This window comes from Sinocyclocheilus rhinocerous, unplaced genomic scaffold (genome assembly GCF_001515625.1).
Source record: "Sinocyclocheilus rhinocerous isolate Xijiao unplaced genomic scaffold, SAMN03320098_v1.1 scaffold3797, whole genome shotgun sequence".
Classification (NCBI taxonomy): Eukaryota; Metazoa; Chordata; class Actinopteri; order Cypriniformes; family Cyprinidae; genus Sinocyclocheilus; species Sinocyclocheilus rhinocerous.
The window spans coordinates 132,281-154,489 of NW_015645539.1; the positions used below are offsets into that span (position 1 = coordinate 132,281).

At 36.4% G+C, this 22,209-nt stretch overlaps 2 protein-coding genes across 5 annotated transcripts in view; one reads left to right on the forward strand and one right to left on the reverse strand.

The window, feature by feature from the left end:
* ip6k1 (inositol hexakisphosphate kinase 1) overlaps window positions 1–4,134 on the reverse strand; it is a 49,051-nt gene extending 44,917 nt beyond the window's left edge. Inside the window, exon 1 of the mRNA XM_016509942.1 lies at window positions 3,278–4,134. The gene's annotated coding sequence lies outside the window, so the exon portion shown is untranslated. The remainder of the gene's footprint in view (window positions 1–3,277) is intronic.
* Window positions 4,135–5,513: 1,379 nt separating this feature from the next.
* ccdc66 (coiled-coil domain containing 66) overlaps window positions 5,514–22,209 on the forward strand; it is a 21,279-nt gene continuing 4,583 nt past the window's right edge. For 2 of the 4 annotated variants that reach the window (XM_016509950.1, XM_016509953.1), the window contains exons 1-17: window positions 5,514–5,583; window positions 6,069–6,127; window positions 6,756–6,796; window positions 6,969–7,263; window positions 9,215–9,332; window positions 10,300–10,406; window positions 10,913–11,013; window positions 12,310–12,420; window positions 12,503–12,634; window positions 14,006–14,199; window positions 15,296–15,380; window positions 15,457–15,618; window positions 17,254–17,416; window positions 17,486–17,563; window positions 18,527–18,930; window positions 19,103–19,146; window positions 20,294–20,475. In XM_016509950.1, the coding sequence (XP_016365436.1) occupies window positions 5,567–5,583; window positions 6,069–6,127; window positions 6,756–6,796; window positions 6,969–7,263; window positions 9,215–9,332; window positions 10,300–10,406; window positions 10,913–11,013; window positions 12,310–12,420; window positions 12,503–12,634; window positions 14,006–14,199; window positions 15,296–15,380; window positions 15,457–15,618; window positions 17,254–17,416; window positions 17,486–17,563; window positions 18,527–18,930; window positions 19,103–19,146; window positions 20,294–20,475 (2,293 nt within the window). In that variant the 5' untranslated portion in view covers window positions 5,514–5,566. The remainder of the gene's footprint in view (window positions 5,584–6,068; window positions 6,128–6,755; window positions 6,797–6,968; window positions 7,264–9,214; window positions 9,333–10,299; window positions 10,407–10,912; window positions 11,014–12,309; window positions 12,421–12,502; window positions 12,635–14,005; window positions 14,200–15,295; window positions 15,381–15,456; window positions 15,619–17,253; window positions 17,417–17,485; window positions 17,564–18,526; window positions 18,931–19,102; window positions 19,147–20,293; window positions 20,476–22,209) is intronic. The other 2 variants (XM_016509952.1, XM_016509951.1) reach the window with 2 other exon arrangements.

Below are 22,209 nucleotides of genomic sequence, written 5' to 3' on the forward strand. Positions count from 1 at the left end.
AGGGGCATTTTGCTAAATATATGCACCATATAACATTCATTATCATTTTTTACTGTTCTTTAATGTTTTATTTATGTTTGAATAAATCAGTCCAAGTTTTTATGACAGCCACTATTTAAATGTGTATATTTAAAAAAAAAAACTTAATTGTAACTTAATTATTATAAAAACTTAATTAAGTGCAATTTAAGCAGTTGTACAGCACAAATCAGTCAATTTTAACCTTCAATATTAAAATGTAGTACCAACTGACTCATGTATATTTTACAGCATTAGTTGATTTTTTTTTTCCTTGAGAAAATTTGGCATGTGCTGTCCCTGATATGTATCCAAAATAATCGACATTGAATCGAATCGCAAGAATCAAAATCAAAGCCCTAAAATGAATTAATAAATGAAATTAAATATAATTAAAAATAAATTAAATTAATAAATTAAGGAGCAGTGGGATTATCACGGGCGATTCAAAGTTTACTTCAGGATGTCGGTGTCTCCGTTTGATGCTTTGCTAGCGATACTAGCCACATATTAAAAAGAAGACCACCAATTTCTGTGAACTCAGTGTGCAAGATCTTTACAGTGCTTTGTGCTGCGAGACGAAGTGGATCAACTTGACAATCGCCATTCTGGATTACGGTGGCTCTGAATTGTCAAAACACCTCTCAAAATGCTAGCTATGGATGCGAAAAACGCAGTAAATCGAACCCGATCCGCATTTTTTTTTATGACAGACGAAAGTTTCGGAGGCTGTGTGCAAACGTGATTGACACAGCGTGAGCTCGTATTTAGGTCTATTTTTCAACGTGTGAAAATTTCGGACTCGGTGTGCAATGGCCTTGAGTCCGAAATTCTCATCCAAAATTTTCGCGCATTAAAAAATAAATACGAGCTCACGCTGTGTCAATCACGTTTACACACTGCCTCCGAAACTTTCGTCCGTCATAAAAAAATTAGAATCCGGTTTGATTTTCTGCATCCGCAGCAAGCATTTTGAGAGGTGTTTTGACAATTCAGAACCACCGTACAAGCGAACGCCAAAAAAAATTTCGGACTCAGTGTGCAAGGACAATAAGTGTAACATACACTTGTTCTGCTACCTGTAACGTGTTATTTTATTACTTTCATTTGAGATTTTTCATACAATGTTTACATAATTTAACAATATTTGAAGGCTACATAATGGTTTAATGTATTTACTTATAATTATTAATTGCATTACAATATTTTTCTCTATCGTACCGAACCGTGGGATTTGGTACTGGTATTGGTAACGACTACTGAAATGTAGCTACAGAGACAACACTATGCTAAACGCTTTCATTTTATTTATTATTTGAAGGCCATGTTCCACTGATGTTGTGTTTTTGTAATGTTAAAGGGGTCATATGATGCTTTTTTAAAGATCATTATTTTGTGTATTTGGTGTAACAGAATATGTTGACATGCTTTAATGTTCAAAAAACACATTATTTTTCAAATACTGTACATTATTGTAGGTCCTCTATGCCCCGCCTCTCTCAAACGCTCCGTTTTCTACAAAGTCCCTCCTTCCGACAAGCGCAGTCTGCTCTGATTGGCCAGCTGACCCAGTGCATTGTGATTGGCCGAACACCGCAAGCACTCGTCGGAAATGTAAATAATCGCCATAATCGCCAGCTTCATCTTTCAAAATAAATGTAAAGACAGAGCCCGAAAGGGGAACAGAGTCATGACAGACAGTGATGAAGCTGGTATGTGTTTGCAGTACACAAGCCACGGTTAAGACAGCTGACTCCACTGTGATGTGACCCTATCTCTCTCTCTCGCGCGCGCACACACACACACACACACACGATGTGCAAAACTCCGCATTTGAACAGTCAATAGCACATACTTAAACTATAACAAAACATACTTACAGTAGCTGATTCAGAAGCGCCAGATTGTCATAGCAAAGTCAGAATTACCTCCTCTCCTAGGTTCACGAAACGGTCGTCCATAAAATGCATTGCTGTTCTGTTGTAAATAATCTTAATGCATCTACTTTCGGAAGGCCAAGTAAAGTGCTTTTGCTTTCGCCTAGAAACACACAGTGTCTCCCTGACATGCTGCTTCAACACTAACTGCGGTTACTGAAACCATGCCTTCTTTCTTTGCGTGCACATTTGGGCCGCATTGTGCTAATATTTCCACATAGTGAGGTAGATATGTGGGGGCGTGTTAGAACGAGCCGTTTTAGGGGGGCGTGGCAGAGTCTTAACTTTGATAAAGAATATCTCTTTGGTTTTGAGACTTTAGTCTTTGCAACTTCAGGGATCTTATCTATGCACAATCAGCTTGTAACACTCCAAAGAGAAAGGACAACTTGAAATCGCATCATATGACCCCTTTAAAAGGTTTAAATAAAGGAGGTAATGTTTAAGTATTATTGTTCTTTTTTTATTTATTTATTTTAAACCATGGTAACGGCTTAGGTATCAAGTATCCTGTCCTTTTGGTGGTATCAGTACCAACTACTAGATTAGTGGTATCCTTACATCCCTAGCTCAGATTAACACTGCTATCTCTTAGCAACATGTACATTTGTGTCTAATTAATCATTACGATTACGTAATGTTTTAATAAAACGTGACTGTCCAGGATGGACATTGTTTCGGTTAAAACAACAATGCACGGGTTTCTTTCTTCTCAGCTTTAGCCAACATCAGCATCCTTCACCTGTAAACCCAGTCTGAAGCAAAATAAATCCTCAATCAAACATTCAGTCTCACACAAATGTCCTTTGAAAGACTGTAAAAAAATAAAAACAAACATCTCCAAGGTAATGTGCTCAAAATAGCTGCATTAATCAAGGCAATTAACGAAGAAGCAAATCCCAGCCCATGTGCAGTAACAATATTTGAGATAAACATGAAAACACAACACTGACGCACATATAAACGTATAGCTACGCAACTTTACACGCAAACCATGAAGTCACGTTTCTACTCCAATGTGAGACTTATGTAATGATCCAGTGCTCATATCCCCATCATCAACGTAATCATCTATTACGGACATAAGGATGGTATATAATCACAGGAAATAACAATATGTCCAGAAATAAACTCAAAACCAGCACGTTATTATACAAGTGACCTTCCTTTAACAAAACTCATCATGTAATAACATCATCATACATGTGCTAATCAGTCATAACATCACAAAATAACTCATTTATCCACTCAAAAATCAAAAACAGTCATTATTAAACCTTTAAAAACAGACATTATAGGAAATTAGGTCATTATGTACATACCTGATGTCAATTCCTCCTCAAGGAAAGCCTTCTTCTTCCTTCTTTCACGACGATTTGATATATTTCGTTATTAATAAATGAGTAAATAAATAAGTCAATGTTTTGGTGTAAAATCCTCCTGATGTCCTTCGTGTTAGCTCGCCGGCTAATGTCTTCAGATGTGATCAGCAGAACAGATTTAATATGATTTAACGGCACTGTCACAGACCCTCTGTACTTCAAAACAGTAAATAAATGCCTGATAATAATGTTAAGATTTCAATTACTATTTTACTCTTTTATCTGCTAAATCTCTTTTACACGTCTAGTATGTGGATGCTAAGGCTGATGCTAACTAACCCACACAAACAGATCTCACAAACCTGCTTTAAAAATATCACCAGATTTAAAAAAAAATATATATATATTAAACATAAGGAGCTGAGAACACATCTTCTGGATTATTTAGTTGATCAATTTAAATGCTAAATAAATCGCAGTCAAACAAATCTCGTCCGTGCAGCTCTAATGGCTAATCCTGAGAAAATAAAGCTTTTAATCTAGCAACTAAAATCATAAAAATATCGATTTGCTCCTTTATCTTAGTCTTTAGACTTTATCAAACCCTGCTTTATCTGTCACTAACAGAGAATGTATATGATATCTGAATGACTCTTTCTCATCTAACCTGGCCTGTATTTCTTCTATCATTTTCTTTCTGTTATATAACAAAGCTGTTCAAATAAAGGTGCGATCTCGTTTTATAAACACTAACTAATTAATCTATCCGACTAGCTAGTGCGTTAATCCGCGTTTAAAGCCTTTTTCTAGCTAAAACACACACTGACTGCAGGCGCCTGAGAGATATTGTGATAGTATCACAGTCTGAGCATCACACACTGCCCTCTACTGACAGAGCCTCAGAGAAATACACACACACATTCACAGACAGGAGACATACAGTATATACAGGAGAATAAACATATAGGACATATAGGAATACATTACTAACAATCAGATGCATGTAGAAGTAAAACAATGCATTGTTTCTCTAATACAAAAATACTCTCTAAAAATGTACCTTCATTATATTACTTACTTAAGGGTATATATTACTCTAATTAAGGTTCTAATATGCACAGTGTTCTTCTTCTTTTTGTGTTTTAATCACGTGTCTTGTTGTAGCTGAGCTTTTCTTCTGGTGGTCAGCGGGACACATTTGGGTTCATGAGGTCAGCACTCAGATCAAAATATACCGTCTCAATTACATACTGTAACGTGGTTTTTTGATTTTCTTGAACTTTAATGATCTAGTTCTAAATCTGTTCTGTGGGCATTAATCGGGGTATTTTTGCTCATACTCATATTATATTTTAGCAGAATTCTTTCTCAGGTTATTTTAAGACGGACGTATTAAAACTTCAGTTTTGGTATTATTCTTATTAGCATCTGTGTCATTGTAATGTTTTCAGGTTTATATGTTTTATATAATTGTACACTGTAAAAATTATTGTGTTTTATGACCCAAAAAAAAACAAAAAAAAACAGTTTCAGTCTATCTTCTTCAAAATCTAAAAAAAAAAAATTTATTCAATATATTACTTGCTGTTTCTTTGTAATTATTTGTATTTACTAATAATTTCTGAGTGTTTTTTAATTGTTTCAAAGTAAATTTCTAAATTGTTTTAAAGTAAATTCTACAACTTTGTATTCTTACACCTTCTTATACTGAAAAGTATACATACCAAAACATCTGCATCACAATAAAATGCATATTCATCTTCCTCGTTCAACTATTTGAGTGTATTCATTGACATTAGTTTCTTTCCCTCACATCTGTTAGATTTTGACTGTATAATTTGTTAGAATTTGACTGTATAAGACCAGTATAAGGACCATTCAGTTTTCACTTTTTCACGTTTAAGTCTTTTCCCAGTTCACCTACACACACACACACACACACACACACACACTCAGACACACACACACAGACACTCACACACACACACACACTCAGACATTCAGACACACACACACACACTCAGACACTCACACACACACACACACATATATATATATAATTTCCTTTCAGCCGAAAACACTATAACAATCTTGTCAAAAAGCGTCAGTCTGTACACACAGTCGCGCACTCGCGCTTCCGCACTCCACCGGAAGAGGCGCTAAAGCGCTTCCCGCTGTTTGCTGCTGGGCCGTAGATGAAGAGACTCCGCCTCTCAGCCAATCAGAGGAGCGTTTACTGGTCGCGAGCAGCAACAGAACGCACAGGCGTCAAAACACTGCGGGCTTAAAATGATGAAGAATCTGGGGTGAGTGATATTACCTGACTCCACTGGGGTTTTAATCCAGTATGCTGCTCTTTTGTCACATTGGACTGTCAGCGCGTTTCACGCTGCTTTAGTGGTTCGTAAATGCGGATGATTAAATGATGCAGTGTTTTGTTATGCATGTGCTGTAGATTCATCTGAAACATTCACTCTGAGCTGTTTATTTTAGACTGACCTTTGCAGTAAGATACAGTGTGGTATATAGTCCAGTCAAGTCACCTTTATTTATATAGCGCTTTTAACAATACAGATTGTGTCAAAGCAGCTTTACAGTATTAAACAGGAAAATAGTGTGTCAATAATGCAAAAAAGTATATAGTGTACTGTACATTGGCACTTTGTTATTAAACCCGTAGCAATGAATGATTTCATTGATCATATTAATCATTAAAAATGGCATGGTTTTAACACTGTACAGAGTGTTAGTGCAACATTACTCTTCTCAGGTGTGTTGATTTGTTTTGCAGTGATGGCCTGTTGTTTGAGCTGGAGAATGGCAAGCCCAGGCTTGTGTTGGCTAAATATGGTAAGAAGGTGAACTCCATCCCTTCACTGAATGTCATTTATGTCAGTTTTGATGGATGCGCACTTCAGAGTCTCAGTGGATGTAGTCGGCGATGAGGGCACTTTTTGCCTACTGTTTGTGTTTTATGAACACTGCATATTCACTATTACTCATATGTGACCCTGGACCACAAAACCAGTCATAAGGGTCAATGTTTTTGAAATTGAGATTTATACAGCATATGAAAGCTGAATAAATAAGCTCTCCATTGATGTATGGTTTGTTATGATAGGACAATATTTGACAACTATTTCAAAATCTGGAATCTGAGGGTGCAAAAAAAATCAAAATATTGAGAAAATCTCCTTTAAAGTTGTCCAAATGAAGTCCTTAGCAATGCATATTATTAATCAAAAATTAAGTTTTGATATATTTACGGTAGGAAATGTACAAAATATCTTCATGGAACATGATCTTTACTTAATATCCTAATGATTTTTGGCATTAAAGAAAAATCAATCATTTTGACCCATACAATGTATTGTTGGCTATTGCTACAAATATACCCCAGCGACTTAAGACTGATTTTGTGCTCCAGGGCCACACATGACATAGACATACGACTAAGAGTGTATCTCGTCTTATACAGGTGCTGAATCAAAGTCTTCTAATAAGAAGGGCTCTTGTCAGGTAAGTAAACATCTGTGCAGCCTTTTTGTGTTTAAAAAAAAAAAAGATAAGTCAATGAGCTCAGTCTGTGTAAATGTGTTCAATGTAACGCGCAAATTCTAGAAGTTATCAAACGTGTGTTGTTTTGAACTGTGTGTTGCTTGTGTGTGTGGTCTGTATTCTTTGTGCTCAGATTCCTCCAAGGAATAAAACACACAAAATCACCAACTCCAAACAATGTCCTGCTCAAGCAGACAAAGCCGAAAAGGAAAAAAGAAGCAAAAACACACCAGTTGTCAGTTGTGCTGGGCAGAACAGCACAGGCGGACCCAAGAGCAGGTCCAGCGAGGCTGTGAGAGTGCAGTCGGACAGCACAGTCACGCAGCAGAAGGAGAGCGTGGTGTGTCTGACACAGGAGCAGTTCCAGCAGATACTGAGCACCATCAGCAGCTCATCCACGGCAAACACACACACTCACACTCACACAGGTGAGCTTCTGCAGTGAGTATAGGACCTGGGGGCTGCTTCATTAAACTAGCCTGGCTTATTTCGGTTAGTCTGACTTATTGTCACTTGATTTGGTGTCAGAAAGCAAATTTACCATAGCTCAGTCACTGTGGCAACTTATGCTGGGAAACTAGCCTGGTCCGGAGCAGGCTAAGCTGAGCTCCTCTAACACTGACCAATAGGAACGCATTGATATTACCACTGACACTCTCACATACTATTATTTGACTTTATTATCAGAATTTATTATCAAAAATAGAAGTATACAGAAAATGCAACTTAAATAAATCAAATAAATACAAATATAGGCCTAGGCTACAACCGACTGTATTTAATGTATTGTGCCCAAAATTTAATGACCTTTTTTTAAGATGCATGAAAACATTATAACATAGCTGCTACTTGCGCATTCAGTTGATCAGCAGTTTCTAGCCATGCAGCCTTTCTCTCGGGTTTTATGACAGCTATGGTTATAGTAGAACATTAAAACATTACAGTATAAAAATGCTCTTTAAAAACACTAAATTAAAAGTTAAAATCACTGAATTAAAAATGAAAACAGACTACATTTTAACTGATAAGAGGAACACACATTTAACTCATTTGAGCTAGGGCTGTATTAGCCAGCTTACATTTGATTTACAGTTACTGCTGTCATAAAAATACACTTATATGTAGGATTAAAATTCTACATGTCACATTTAATGTCCAACAACAAATATTTTAGCAAAATGTATATTTTACTCAGAATGATTATGTTTAGCGCGCAGCAGTGCTCGTTTGCTCACGTAAGACTCCTGACAGCAAAATGGATATATTTGCATGACTTTTTAACATTTAGAGATGAAGAATAAATATACCTGTGACATGTCTGTTATGCACTGAGGAAAACACAACATCTCAAATGCATTAAACAGCACAGATATATTCGCTGTTTACCATGGTTTATCGGTTGATCCATGATCGACATTAAGAGCTGCTTAAGAATAAGCGTGCACATCAAATTATCCTGACTCACTGAACCTGGATCGAATTAGTGAGATTGCATGAACTTAATTTGTCGTTTATGAAACCGCTTTAGTCCCGATTGATTTGTTAGGTTATTACAAGTCAGGTTTTGGACTTTAATCCCCGCTTTTCTTAGCGTCTTTTATGAAACAGCCCTCTGGTGTTTCATGATCAATATATATATATATATAAAAAAAAAGGGCAAACCCATAAAGAGACATCAGAAAATTAATGTATTGCTATTTTCCATCTTATTGGGACTCAAATAATACAATTTCATGATTTTTATTCAAAACTTGACTCTTATTTTTGATTTTAATGTTTGTATCCCCCAGGAAACATCGCCCCTTTGGGGTATAAATTCACTGGAAACAGAACAGAAGTGAAAGCATTTCAAAATAAGAAAGTATAAAAAAGTTATAAAAGTTTAAGTTCACAGTAAAGATAATGTAGTATACTAATTGTTTATATTTTATATAAAATAAATATTTAATAAAATATGTTGCACTCTAAAATTGCTATAAAATAAAAGCCATATGTCTAACCTATTTATGTTCCAAATTTGAAGTTGATATCACAAAAATTGTGGTTCCTGTGAGATTTTGTTTGGGCACTATACCAAAAACAACCACTGGGTTACACCCAAACTTTATTGAATTTTTTGATGCAGTTTTCTGTCACAATATCGCTTCTATTACAAAACATTCACCAAATATGGAAACTTCACTGTCAGACCTTTCCAACGATATCTGTTTTGTAAACATTACAAAAAGATTTGATTTTCTAAAACACAAGCCACAAAAACTTTTCACTGCTTCTCTCCACAGCTTCTCAAATGTTTGTATCCCCCAGGAAACGTTGCCCCTTTTAGGGTTAAATAACTTCATCCATGGCATTCTGAAGGACAGGCTTTTTTCTTGTTAGCAGAACCTGTGGCCAGCTCAGAGGAAAAGTGTCCCGGAACTACAGGAACAGCTGAAGAGTTGATCCTGGACGACCATAATTACAGACACAGAGCGTCACAAGAAAAGACAGACAGACAGTAAGAAAACTGACTTGATTTAAGATCAGATGCAGTGTTTCACAAGAGGCGAATCTTATAACGTGAGCTTAGTTGTCATGATAACAATGCTACAATGAAAGGAACCTTATCAAATAGCGAATCACTCCAAGGCACTCGAAATTATAGTGAAAAACACACAACACACAAGCTAACAAGCCTTGATCAGGGTGCCCTAAAGCCATGTGAATAAAGGCTTTTTCATTTTTTCACTATAATTTCGAGTGCCTTGGAGTGATTAGTTTTTTGATGAACTTAGAAGTCCCACATCCAGAGAGCACTGATTAATGGGCTTTATACCCCAGCAGCATTTTTTGCATGTCTTGGATGTATGAACTTCAAATCAAATGTCTATTTTTATTTATTTATTTATTTTTTAAAATATGAGCAGTGACATGAAATATGGCATGCTTTTGATATGTTTTGTGAGATTCACCAAGTGAGTTACGTGATAAATACCCAGCTAAGAAGAATATATACTAAGAACATTTCAGTAACGTTCCCATGAAGTTATGAAAACGTTATTCCTGAATGTTGTTTGAATGTTCAAAGCATTGTTTTTTTTTTACATTTAAAAAAAATTGATTCTTGTTCTTGGTTTTGTGAACATTCCATTTGATCATTTTGAAGACATTGTGTGAATGCTCTCTATCCATCTGAAACTAGTAAGCATTCATGTTTAAAAATAATTAGATGAATGTCCAACTAAAAAGTTTCAGAAAAATGTTGAACAATATATAAATAATATTTTTGTGCTGACATTTTGAGCACATTTTTTAAAGACCAGATAACTTTGAACGAACATTCTGTTAACATTTCTGAAAAATTTTTTGTTAATAAATGCGAAAGAACCTTGCCAGAATGTTATCTGTTAGCTGGGTCGTTCTTAATAACCATGATGAAGTGTGTCATGTATGCTCGTGTCTCTCTCTCTTTTGTTTTGAATCAGGCCTCTGTCAGATGAGCAGCAGTCAGGCTTGTTCAGCACATTTGGAGAAAGGGAAAGAGATCGAGACAAACTGGAAGCCAAAAGAGCTCAGTGGAGGAGAGAGCTGGGTACTGCTGTGTTGTGCAATCAGACACGCCTTTGTGATAACTACATAGCAAGTTTTTAATTATTAATGAGGGTGGCATAGAAACTCTGAGAATGTGATGGACTTATTCATTACATTGAATTGGCATTTAAGGTATAGTTCATCCAAAAATTCTGTCATTTACTCACTATCGTGTTGTTTCAAAACTGTATGCGTTTCACAAAAGAAGATATTTTGAAGAATGTTGGTAACAGCTGCTTGTAGCCTATGGAAGTCAATGGGGACCAGAAACTGTTTGGTTATCAACTTTCTTCAAACGTTCAAAGTGATTCATACAGAAACACATGATTTTTTTTAAAAGGTCCACCCTTAAACCTAACCGTCAGTGGGTCTAAGCAGATCATATGAAAACTTATGAATACAAATTCGTATGAATTAGTGAGCAATTCACCAAAATAGTTTCCTGAAGTAGTTACGAACTGTGTGTTGAATTAGCTATGGTGAAATAATCGGTTTGCTGCTTTACAGATGAGCAGATGGCTCTGAAGAGGCAGCAGAGAGCCAGTCTCAAAGATATGAAAGCTCACAGTGAATCAAGTGAAGCCAGGCTGAAAGACCTGCCTGACACAGTGAGTAGATATGATGTACTTTGCTTTTCATAAATCATATTGCTATTGCTGTGTGTTGCTGTGTCATGGTCAATGTTTGACGCATTTTAAGCTGCAACACATTGAAAATCATCTGTCTGTATGTGTTCAATCTGTCACAGCTTTCACAGACGATAAATATTCTACTGTGCCTGGCTGCAGAAACAAAAATCTAACTTTTCAGTTAAATATAACGGGGAAATAATGCAAACACTGATTTTTTTTTTATCAACCAGCTTTTTAAATTAATTGTCCACAAGAGGGTGCAACAAATAAATATATCAATTATACAGCACTGTTTCATTGTCAATACTGAGAGAACAAATCTGGCTAAAAGTGCATTTCATTGGAAATTTAAGTGCATTATAAAAATCAAAAGATTTAACCAAGACTCTCAAGCCAGTTCAGTGTTAATTTTTTTTTGTTTTTTGACTTTACATTTTGACTCATGAGTCAGATTTACTCTGGCTGAAATAGCAGATTTCAAATGTCTTTTTATTGCATTTTAACAATACACATGTACATATAAATTTCCATGTAACAGAGAAATCTAATTTTAATCTACAAAACATAACATTTTATTTGACAAGAATGTACATATTTAAAGCAAATATTAAAGGAAAGTAACTGTTATTGTTGTAAAATTCATCATTTATGAAACTAATTCACTTTCATCAAACAGCGATAAATGTGACCTTGGACCACAAAACCAAGGGTATACTGTAAGGGTCAATTTTTTAAAATTGAGATGTATGCATCACCTTTAAGCTGAATAAATAAGCTTTCCATTGATGTATGGTTTGTTAGGACAGGACAATATTTGGCTGAAATACAACTATTTCTAGAATCTGAGGATACAAAAAAAATAAATATTGAGAAAATCATCTTTAAATTTGTCCAAATGAAGTTCTTAGCAATGCATATTATTAATCAAAAATTAAGTTTTGATATATTTACTGTAGGAAATTTACAAAATATCTTCTTTAAGAAATAAACTAAATAAATACTTAAAGATCTTTACTTAATATCCTAATGATTTTTGGCATAAAAGAAAAATTGATAGTTTTGACCCATACAATGTATTTTTGGCTATTGCTACAAATATACCCCAGCGACTTCAGACTGCTTTTGTGCTGCAGGGTCATGTGACCACACCTTATTGAAGAATAGAAGAATAATCACACCATGACACTGTGACATGATGCTAATGCTGTTAAACAGTATGTAAGGTTGAGTGTTTGAGCTGTTGTTGGTGTATGTGTGTGTGTGCTGGTGCAGGACGGGCCGAGCTCACGGAGGGCAGCTGGAGCGGAGAGCTCAAACCGCAGAGCTCCAGCCCAAACACAGCGAGAGCTCCCTGCTGCCATCCGCTCTGCCTTCATCATGGGGGTGAGGTTCATCACCTACTCAAACTAATGCTCTGCAGTCGATCGAGGGATTTGACTGCATCTGTGGTGTCTGATGTGCGCAGGAAGCGGCTCCTGTGGAGGACTTGTTCAGTGCTCAGAGACAGGAGCAGCAGAGACGCTGGCTACAGGAACTGGACAAGCAGAGAGAGGAGGACAAACTACGCCGACAACACGACAAAGAGATCAGCAGCCAGGTGAACTCCTCTCACCATGATCATGTCAAGTATAACTCCAGTGTGTCAAAAAAACTAAAACAAACAATCTATTGTGTATGTATATGTACAGTATATATAATAATGCAGGGGCCACTTGTGCTTTTAGGGGCACACTTGTTATTGGAAGTAATTTTGCTTGTCACTGTGCAGATCACTGTGCAATCTGTACACTTAAACTGAAACGATTTCAAGGAAAATTCGTTCCTATGTAACATTTGCCTGAATGTTCAATTTACAGTTGTGGTCAAAAGTTTACATCCCTACAGAAACTGCTAAATGTTTACAACATGTCCTTCCAAGCCATTTATTGAACTAGAGTGCGTTTCAGCACGGTATGAAAATGGTCTACAACTAACTAGAAGTAGTGTTTTCCAGTATGCATTGAATTCAGCTTCTGTTTAGTCTTGTGTTGGCATCCGTTATGTGAAACCGCTTCATCAGGGCAGTACTAAAAACACGGCCCCTCTTATTTTATTAGAAATTGTAACATTTGGCAGATTCTGCAAGGTGTATGTAAACGTTTGACCGCAAATGTATAAAAACAAAACGAAACCATTTATTTTGTTGTAGCCTAATGCATTTGTCGTGATTGTTTTATGTTTAAATAGTCTGAAATCTCGGTTACACTTTATTTGATGCTGTACCTTTAAGTACTGAGTAATATGTGTTAACTATATGGTTAGGGTTAAGATAAGGGTTTGGTTTAGGCTTAGTTGTGTGCATAATTTATTGTTATTACTATAGTAAATATACGTAACATCTGTAACAAGGACACCATAAAATAAAGCGTTACCATCTGTATAACAAACTAATGCCTAATAAGCAATACCAGATCATTTTAATCTAATAAATATTTCTTTATATAATTATATGATTATATATGATTAAATCATAGTATAGATTGGTAACACTTTATTTTAAGGTGTCCTTGTTACACATGTTACATGTACTTACTACTATAATAACAATAAATTATGCATAATTACATGCAAGTAACCCTAAGCCAAACCCTAATCCTAACCCCATATAGTAAGTACATGTAGTTAATTAATGTTACCCAGCACTTGAATGTACACTGTAACAAGGACACCTTAAAATAAAGTGTAACTGAATTATATAACTGTTTGTGTAAACGCAGACCTTCATAAACAGCCACAGCTCTTCAGGCACCGCTCTTTCTTCATACGGTTTCGCTTCTCTGCATTGGTCTTTAATTTTCTTCTACGGGGCCCACCGCAGGACAGACCACGCATTGCACCCGCTGTCAGCAGATGGTTTGAAGCGGTACGATCCCCTGACAGTGCTCTTTGTCACACAGACTCGTTTCTCTCAATCCTGTACCCTCCGCAGGCTGAGGACATCGAGCGCTGGGCCGTTCATTTTGACTCTCTTCATCAGCCCTCAGCTGACACCAGCAGCTGTCTGTCTCACCGCTCCGTCTCTGGAGCTCTGTCCACGGCATGGGACGGCTCCAGTGCGTTTGGAGGGGACAGTCTGGGGAGGGCCAGCGTCGACACCACTCAGGGAAACCAGCAGAGATCCAGGTGTGTTAGCTGAGAGATGCATGACACACAACACACCCTGAGGGGGCAGAACAGATCAATCATAGCATAAAAGAACTATCATAACCGACGGAAAATGCTATGTTAAAAACCTGTTAATTGGTTAATAGTAAGTCTTGTCAGTATATAATGATGGAAAAACTAGTGCTGTCAAACGATTACTCGCATCCAAAATAAACGTTTTTGTGTACATAATATATGTGTGTGTACTGTGTATATTTATTATGCATATATAAATACACACACATGCATGTATATATTTAAGAAAAATGTTACGTTTATATATTAAATATATTTTTATATAATATAAATTATATGAATATAAATATATACATGTAAATATTTTTAATATATATACTGTATGTGTGTGTATTTATATATACATAATGTATGTAGAAAAATCTTTTATGAAGTGAACTCACTTAAAGAGTTATTTAGTATAATTTTGCCAGAAAAAGTTTTAGAATTTTTATCACGTTAATCTAAAAAATCTTGTGTAATATAACTTGTGTTTGTTTGTTTGCTGGTTTTTATTGTATTTGCTATACTTGTATTTTTTAAATTGTTTTTACCATGAAAATAGCCCAAGATGCTGACATGGCATTAAACAAAAATATACTACTACTACTGATATATACATAATAAATATACACAGTGCACACAGATATATTATGTAAATAAAAACTTTTATTTTGGATGTGATTAATCGCGATTAATCGTTTGACAGCGCTATAAAAAACAGATTTTAGTAATTTAGTATAATAACACGACTTCAGTTAATGATATTGTTTTTTGTACTCAGTCTGTAAAACCTAAACTGTTGCTACTGTTTTTATATAGTAAAGTTCTAGCAACTACAGCTGGGATTTTTAATGTAAATTTATTGTTTAAATTTCAATAATTCTAAACAGAATGGAAGTTAATTTATAATGACAATGCACCAAAATAAAAATCTTGGCCTAAAGACTTTTTAAAATTAGACTTTGTTTGGAATAACTAAATAAATTCTAAATATTCTTAGTCTGGCTTGTTCAAGGGATTTATGAAAATAAAAATGCCCCTGTGATTCGTTGTTTAGTCATCTTCGCACAATGACAGCCTTGCTGGACCCTGCTCAGATCGAGGAGCGAGAACGCAGAAAACTCAAACAGCTGGAGCACCAGGTGAGATTCAACCCTCGACTGAACCCGTACACTCATAGAAACATTGCTGAGTTCTGTGACACTGTGTGATGTGCAGCGAGCCATTGAGGCTCAGGTAGAGGAGCGCAGACGCCAGAAAGAGAAAGAGGAGGCCACACGACGGGCGCAGGAACAAGAGGAGGAGAGGAGGCTTGAAAGAGAGCGAGAACAACTCCAGCAGCAGCATATGAAGGACACCGAGCGACAGAGACACAGAGAGGTACAACACACACGCACTACACAAACATATTACAAATCTGTCTTATACTAGTGCTGCCGTTTGGTAATATTTTTTTTGTGTAGTGTGTGTGCGAATGATTAATCGCATCCGAAAATAAAAGGTTTTGTTTACATGATATATATGTGTGTGTTCTGTGTATATTTATTATGTCTATATATAAATACACACATACATGTATATATTTAAGAAAAATATGTTATGTTTATATATTAAATATATTTATCTGTAATATAAATGTATACATGTAAATACATGTCAATATTTTCAAAATATATACTGTATGTGTGTGTATTTATATATATTATGTAAACAAACACTTTTATTTTGGATGCGATTAATCGTTTGACAGCTATATTTATATATATATATATATATGCTTTGTGCATATGGAAGCTTATTTCCGCCACAGAATAAAAATATTAAAAAAGGTAATTATTTTTTTTATCTCAATTCAGATTTTCTCACAATTTCAGATTTATGTTCATTCAGACGTTCTCATAATTGTGAGTTTACATCACACAATTCTGACATTTTTGACACTTGACCTTACTGCATGCACATGCAGAATTTTCAGAAAAAGTCAGAATTGAGAGATGTAAACACTGAACTCTCAATTGCTAGAAGAAAAAAAACACACAATTGTGAAATAGTCAAAATTACGTTTTTATATTGTTATTCAATGATGGAAATAAGTTTTCATAGACATCACTGAAATGAGTGTTCTGATAGACCCTGAGACAATAAACTGTGGTTCTGAGAAACATTTGTGTTCAGATTGGCTGAGATGTCTTTGCTTGTGCAGAGGCTGTTAGGATCCTTGCCTTTCAGAGTAAATGCTCTTTATTACAGTTATTTTCAACTGCTTACACACAAAATCTGTACTTGTCACACAATTTCTGAAAGCTGACACTCAAACAGCAGAAGCACACACCAAATCTGCAGAACCATACACTAATTCTCAGCCTTTGACTCCGTTTTCAATTTCAGAAAACACTTTTTGCAAAACACAACACACAATTCTCTATGTAACACACAAAACTCTAACAGGAATTAATATTATGGCAAAGGTGTTTTCAAATGTTTGCTTTTGAGATGTGTGTGTGATATTTTGAATGCAGTGCTTCGTTTTGCAAGAGATGTGAGGCATTTTGCATTTCATGTGTGCAGTTCTTGGATGTGTGTGTAAAGTGTAAAGAAAAAAAGAGGCAAAGTTTTGAAAATGTGTGTAAGCAGTTGAAGAAAACTGTAAGAGAGAGCGATCTGTGCTTCACTTCTGGTTATTGGCACTGTAATGGGCATCTAGAAAACGCAAATACTGACTCTACCAAATTTGTAATTGCAAAACTTATTTCAGTCAATTGGATTAATCTGTCAAACCATGTACTAAACAAAGTCTGTATATAATTTTTTGTAAACAGTTGCGTGAAAAATGGTTGAAAATATCAAATGAACACATCCACTCCGTTTAAATGTTTTTCAATGTTAGAGTAATGTAATGTTGGAAGGACTTATTTTTTAAGTTGACAGCATGGTATAAGCTTTTATTTTAAAAGAGTAAATAAAACGGTAGGGTCCGTTATATTGAATATGAAAGTGGTGAGAACTCTATTCCAGGAGGTGCAGTCTCGTAAAACAGAGGAGCTGCATCTGAGCATTCAGAGAGCCCAAGAGGAGGCCTGTAAAGACAAACACATCCAGAGAATCAGAGACCTGGCCAAGAAAGGCCACGATGTGTCCAAACTACTGCACAGCCTGGAAGCAGACTCCGTCTCACAGGGTATGAGGGAAATAAACTTCCTTTGTTTTCATTAGATTGTGTATGCATTATTATAAAGTAGTCTTTTAGCCCTCAGTGGTGAAGATTTACCTGGTCCTTCAGCGACTTCCACAACATCTCCAAGAAGAGACACCGCTGTTCAGACAGGTTTGATACTTCACCCAGAAATCAAGATCCTGTCATAATTTACTCATCCTCATCTGCTGAAAGAGTCTTAATGCATTGATGATTTTATGCAACAACATCATGTTCATTGACAATCATTGACAATGGCTTTCAAGTTCCAAAAAGGAGGGAAAAAATTAAAGTAGAAAAGTTCTTGAGAAGCCTTCAATGAGAAATGTTCTCAGCCAAAGCTCTTAAATCTTACCTATTTTTCACATCTGTGACCCCTGGAGCACAAAAGCAGTCTTAAGTCGCTGGGGTATATTTGTAGCAATAACCAACAATACTTTGCATGGGCCAAAATTATCAATTTTTCTTTTATGCCAAAAATCATTAGGATATTAAGTAAAGATCATGTTCCATGAAGATATTTTGTAAATTTACTACAGTAAATATATCAAAACTTATTTTTTGATTAGTAATATGTATTGCTAAGACCTTCATTTGGACAACTTTAAAGATGATTTTCTCAATATTTAGATTTTTTTGCACCCTCAGATTCCAGATTTTCAAATAGTTGTATCTCGGCCAAATATTGTCCTATCATAACAAACCATACATCAATGGAAAGCTTATTTATTCAGTAAATCTCATTTTCTAAAAAATTGACCCTTATGACTGGTTTTGTGGTCCAGGGTCACATTTAATCTGACATTCGGGAGACAATGACGTCAAAACTGCATCCGTACGTCAATTAATTCTGAACATGGTTGTGAAATTTCAGCTTTGGTGGAGGAGAAGATTTTCGTAAATGACCAATCTGATTTTGATTCCACTTGTACGGAAAAGAGCTGAGTAAATGAAGTACAAACAGCATTTGTAATGAGAGGATGGTGAGTAACTAATGACAGAAACCTCATTTGCGGGTGAACACATTTAAAAAAAAAAAATGTTGCTAAACGAAAGTATGAGCACTGGCTCAATATCAGTCTGTGATTTTTGCAGAGATCATCCCTCAGCCAGAGAATGAGACCGTTATTCCCAGAGCTGCAGTCACATGCCCAGCTCCTCCAAACAACACATCCCAGCGATGCGAGGTAAAAGCATCTGCAAAGAGCCACAGCAAGCAGCATCTGAGAGAAGCGGACGCTTACGAGCCTTACGCGCGGAGCGGCAGGATCCACAGGCTGGAGAAGAGGCCCGAGTGGAACACACAGAGACCCAGCAAAGCCTTCGTCCCGGCGTCGGAGCGCTACCCCGAAGCCCTACAGAGACACCGGCAGGAGAGCAGGAGACAGAGGCAGCAGCAGCTGATGACGCTGCTGGAGAGAAGCACACCGCAGCCGCTTCATAACCACAGACCCCAAGCACAGACACTCAGGACGTCTCCTCCAGCACTGGGGCAAAGAGTATGTCGCTTTCGTTTAGTAGTTAAGAGCAGTGACTTGTCGAGTACTAAAAGACTGATTGGAACAGAACCAGTGTTAAATTCCTCACAATTGCCATCCCTATTAATGCTTGTTGTGTAAATGTTGATAAATGCATTTCAGAGTGTTGATGTAGTTTCTCTCTTCTGTTCAGAGTAAAAATCAACACCAAGGAGCACCAGCCTTCAGCGCTGAAAGGTGAGTTTTTTACCCAGATACATGAAGCTTATTTGTTTAAATCTCTTTTTACTTAAACATTATACTGTGGACTACAGTGACTATTTGTGACCCTCTCTGTGAAATCCAGGCTAAAGTCTCAAAATCTAATGAGATAATAAGCATCAAAGTTTGATTTCAACCATTAATTTCACTATGATTTCAGTCTTTGACATGGCCTTACTCGGTCAGTATTAAAGATATAAAGGTTATATTTTCACAGAATGTTCTACATCTTTATGAAGGATGATTTTATGTAGAAAACAGTAAATCACAAAAAAATTACTTTAGCTGGATTTTCACAGGCAGGGTCACATTTAAGTCATAAATCATACAGTAAGCCAAAGGCAATATGTAGGCAAAGAATGGATGCCCTTTAAACTACAAATATTATCACTGATGAACAACTGATTTTTTTTTTTATAGGAAGGGTGTGATTATTGCTTATTTCACCCTTTTAACCCTTTAATGAACCAGTATATTAAACCCTTTTACACCTTTTTAAACAAAGTTTACAGGTCTGTGTTTTTGTTCAGTATCATATATTGATACATCATGCTTTAATGGATAATATAGTATGATATTGTGGTAATATGGAGCTCATACTCAAGAGGGGAAAAAACATATGTTGTAAGATGTATGGTATGATGCAAATGTAAATCTAATCTAACAGACTACTTACATAAAGTGCATATAAATATGAAAAACTGAATATATATATATATATATGTTTGTGTGACTTGCAAGAAATGCAAAAATTGGAAATAGACACTGTGGTACTGTTTCACCTCATTATGCAGCGCAATTTTTTCCAACTGCTAATTAAAAGAAAGGTTTCTTGAGTTCCAGTTCAGCATTAGAAGGATTTCTTAAGAATGATATAACACAGGGTTTTAGAGTAATAGCTGCTAGACATCAGGCTTTGCCTTCACAGCAGAGACTTTATTTTAAACACAAACAGTAATAAGTGTACTGTTTTGTTTTGTAGTCCAGTTGGTGAACAGAAAGATGAATTTCTTTCTAAAATGAAGCAAAATGTAAAAGTCTTCCCAGCATTACCTTTGAAAGCGTATGTTTTCAGCGTGCTTGATGTGTTTTCTAGTGATTAAAGAGTGTCTTGTGTCTCCAGCAGGGTGCCGTCTTCTCCCGCTCCTGCAGTAAAGTCCTCTCAGCAGGTGACGGAGGACACGGGCCGCCCGCCGTCGTTAGACTATGTGCCGTATGTGCGCACAGACGAGGTGTATCACATGGACCCCCTCGCTCCGCTGTCCAGACCCCCGACACATGAAGCCCAGCAGAGGGTCCACACAGGTCAGAAAACTACAGTGACTTGCATGGATCCCTATTGAAATGACTATTTCTAGTGTGAAAATTTGCCGAACAGCGGTAAATGTGACTGCATCTAATGTGGCAAGGATTTTGCTACTTTTGTTGCAAACCTGACATTCCCTCCTTTTGTGCTCCGCTGAAGAAAGAGCTTCACGCAGTTCTTTTCCATACAGCTGTTCATAATAACTATTAAAGGGATAGTTCACCCAAAACTGAAAATTCTGTCATTAATTCCTCACCCTCATGTCGTTCCAAACCCACGAGACCTTCGTTCATCTTCGGAACACAAATCAAGATATTTTTGATGAGCTCTGAGAGCTCTCTGACCCACCGCAGACAGCAAGGTTCCTTACACGATCAAGGCTCAGAAACGTAGCAAGGAGATCGTTAAAATAGTCCATGTGACATCAGTGGTTCAGTCATAATTTTACGAAGATACGAGAATACTTCTTGTGCGCAAAGAAAACAAAAATAAAAATGTATTCAACAATTCTTCTCCCCGAGTTACCATCTTCTGCCATTTTGGAGAGTACCCCAGAACATAATCAACGTAATCAGTGTTGTTTACGTTCAGCATTATGTTCAGAATTGTTGAATAAAGTCGTTATTTTTGTTTTTTTGCACACAAAAAGTATTTTTGTAGCTTCGTAAAATTACGGTTGAACCCCTGATGTCACATGGACTATTTAAACGATCTCCTTGCAACGTTTCTGAGCCTTGATCGTGTTAGGATCCTTGCTGTCTATAAGGAGAGTCAGAAAGCTCTCGGATTTCATCAAAAATATCTTAATTTGTGTCCCGAAGATGAACGGAGGTCTTACGGGTTTGGAACGACATGAGGGTGAGTAATTAATGACAGAATTTTCATTTTTGGGTGAACTGTCCCTTTAAGCTCAAAACAGGAGTCATACCATAAAAAGGCCTGTTCTGCTTGTTAAATTACCTGTCATGGTGTGTTTGCACAATGTCAAATCTATTTTTGAATCTTAATGTACATACATGATTCTGTGCTGTGTGTGATGAATAAAGTCGTGATTCAGTAACAATCGTTCCCTCTGCCAAAAGTAGGGCTGGGCGATAATTCGATAACGACAAGTATCGCGATATAATTGTCCTCGATAATACGATAGGAAGAGTTCGATTTGAATCGCGCCACACAGCCTCACTAGAGCAAACTCGGTCACGTGAGCACTAAACAGCGCTGTGAGATCAGATCCAGTGTGAAGTGCTTGAACTCGGCGATGAACACAAATGACTCGGTGATTTAAACTAGTTTAAAGCCAAACAGGAGAAACACCGAAAAGCCTTCTGACTGTCTCGTTGCACTCAATCTACACATCGCCATCATTTACCATGGATTTACTGTAGTAACACTCACTGCACCATGGTATTGTGGCAGAAATGTGGGATAGTCACACTGAATTTTACTACAGAAGTAATGGTATATAATTATAGTATGTATTTGTGCTTAAGCTATAGCATGTGTGCATTTATACTGAATGTTTTTAGACTGGTTTTTTAGGTAGCCTATATGAAAAACAGTATAGTTATAATTTTACCATGGTATTGAGGTGCTATTGCTATATGTGTGGTTTTAACTGTGTTTATCATGATTCAAATGTATGCTACTATGGAAGACCAATGCTTAATAAAAAAAAAAAACGGTCAGAATAAATGTAACCATATAAAACTGAGGTTGCTACAATTTTTACAGAT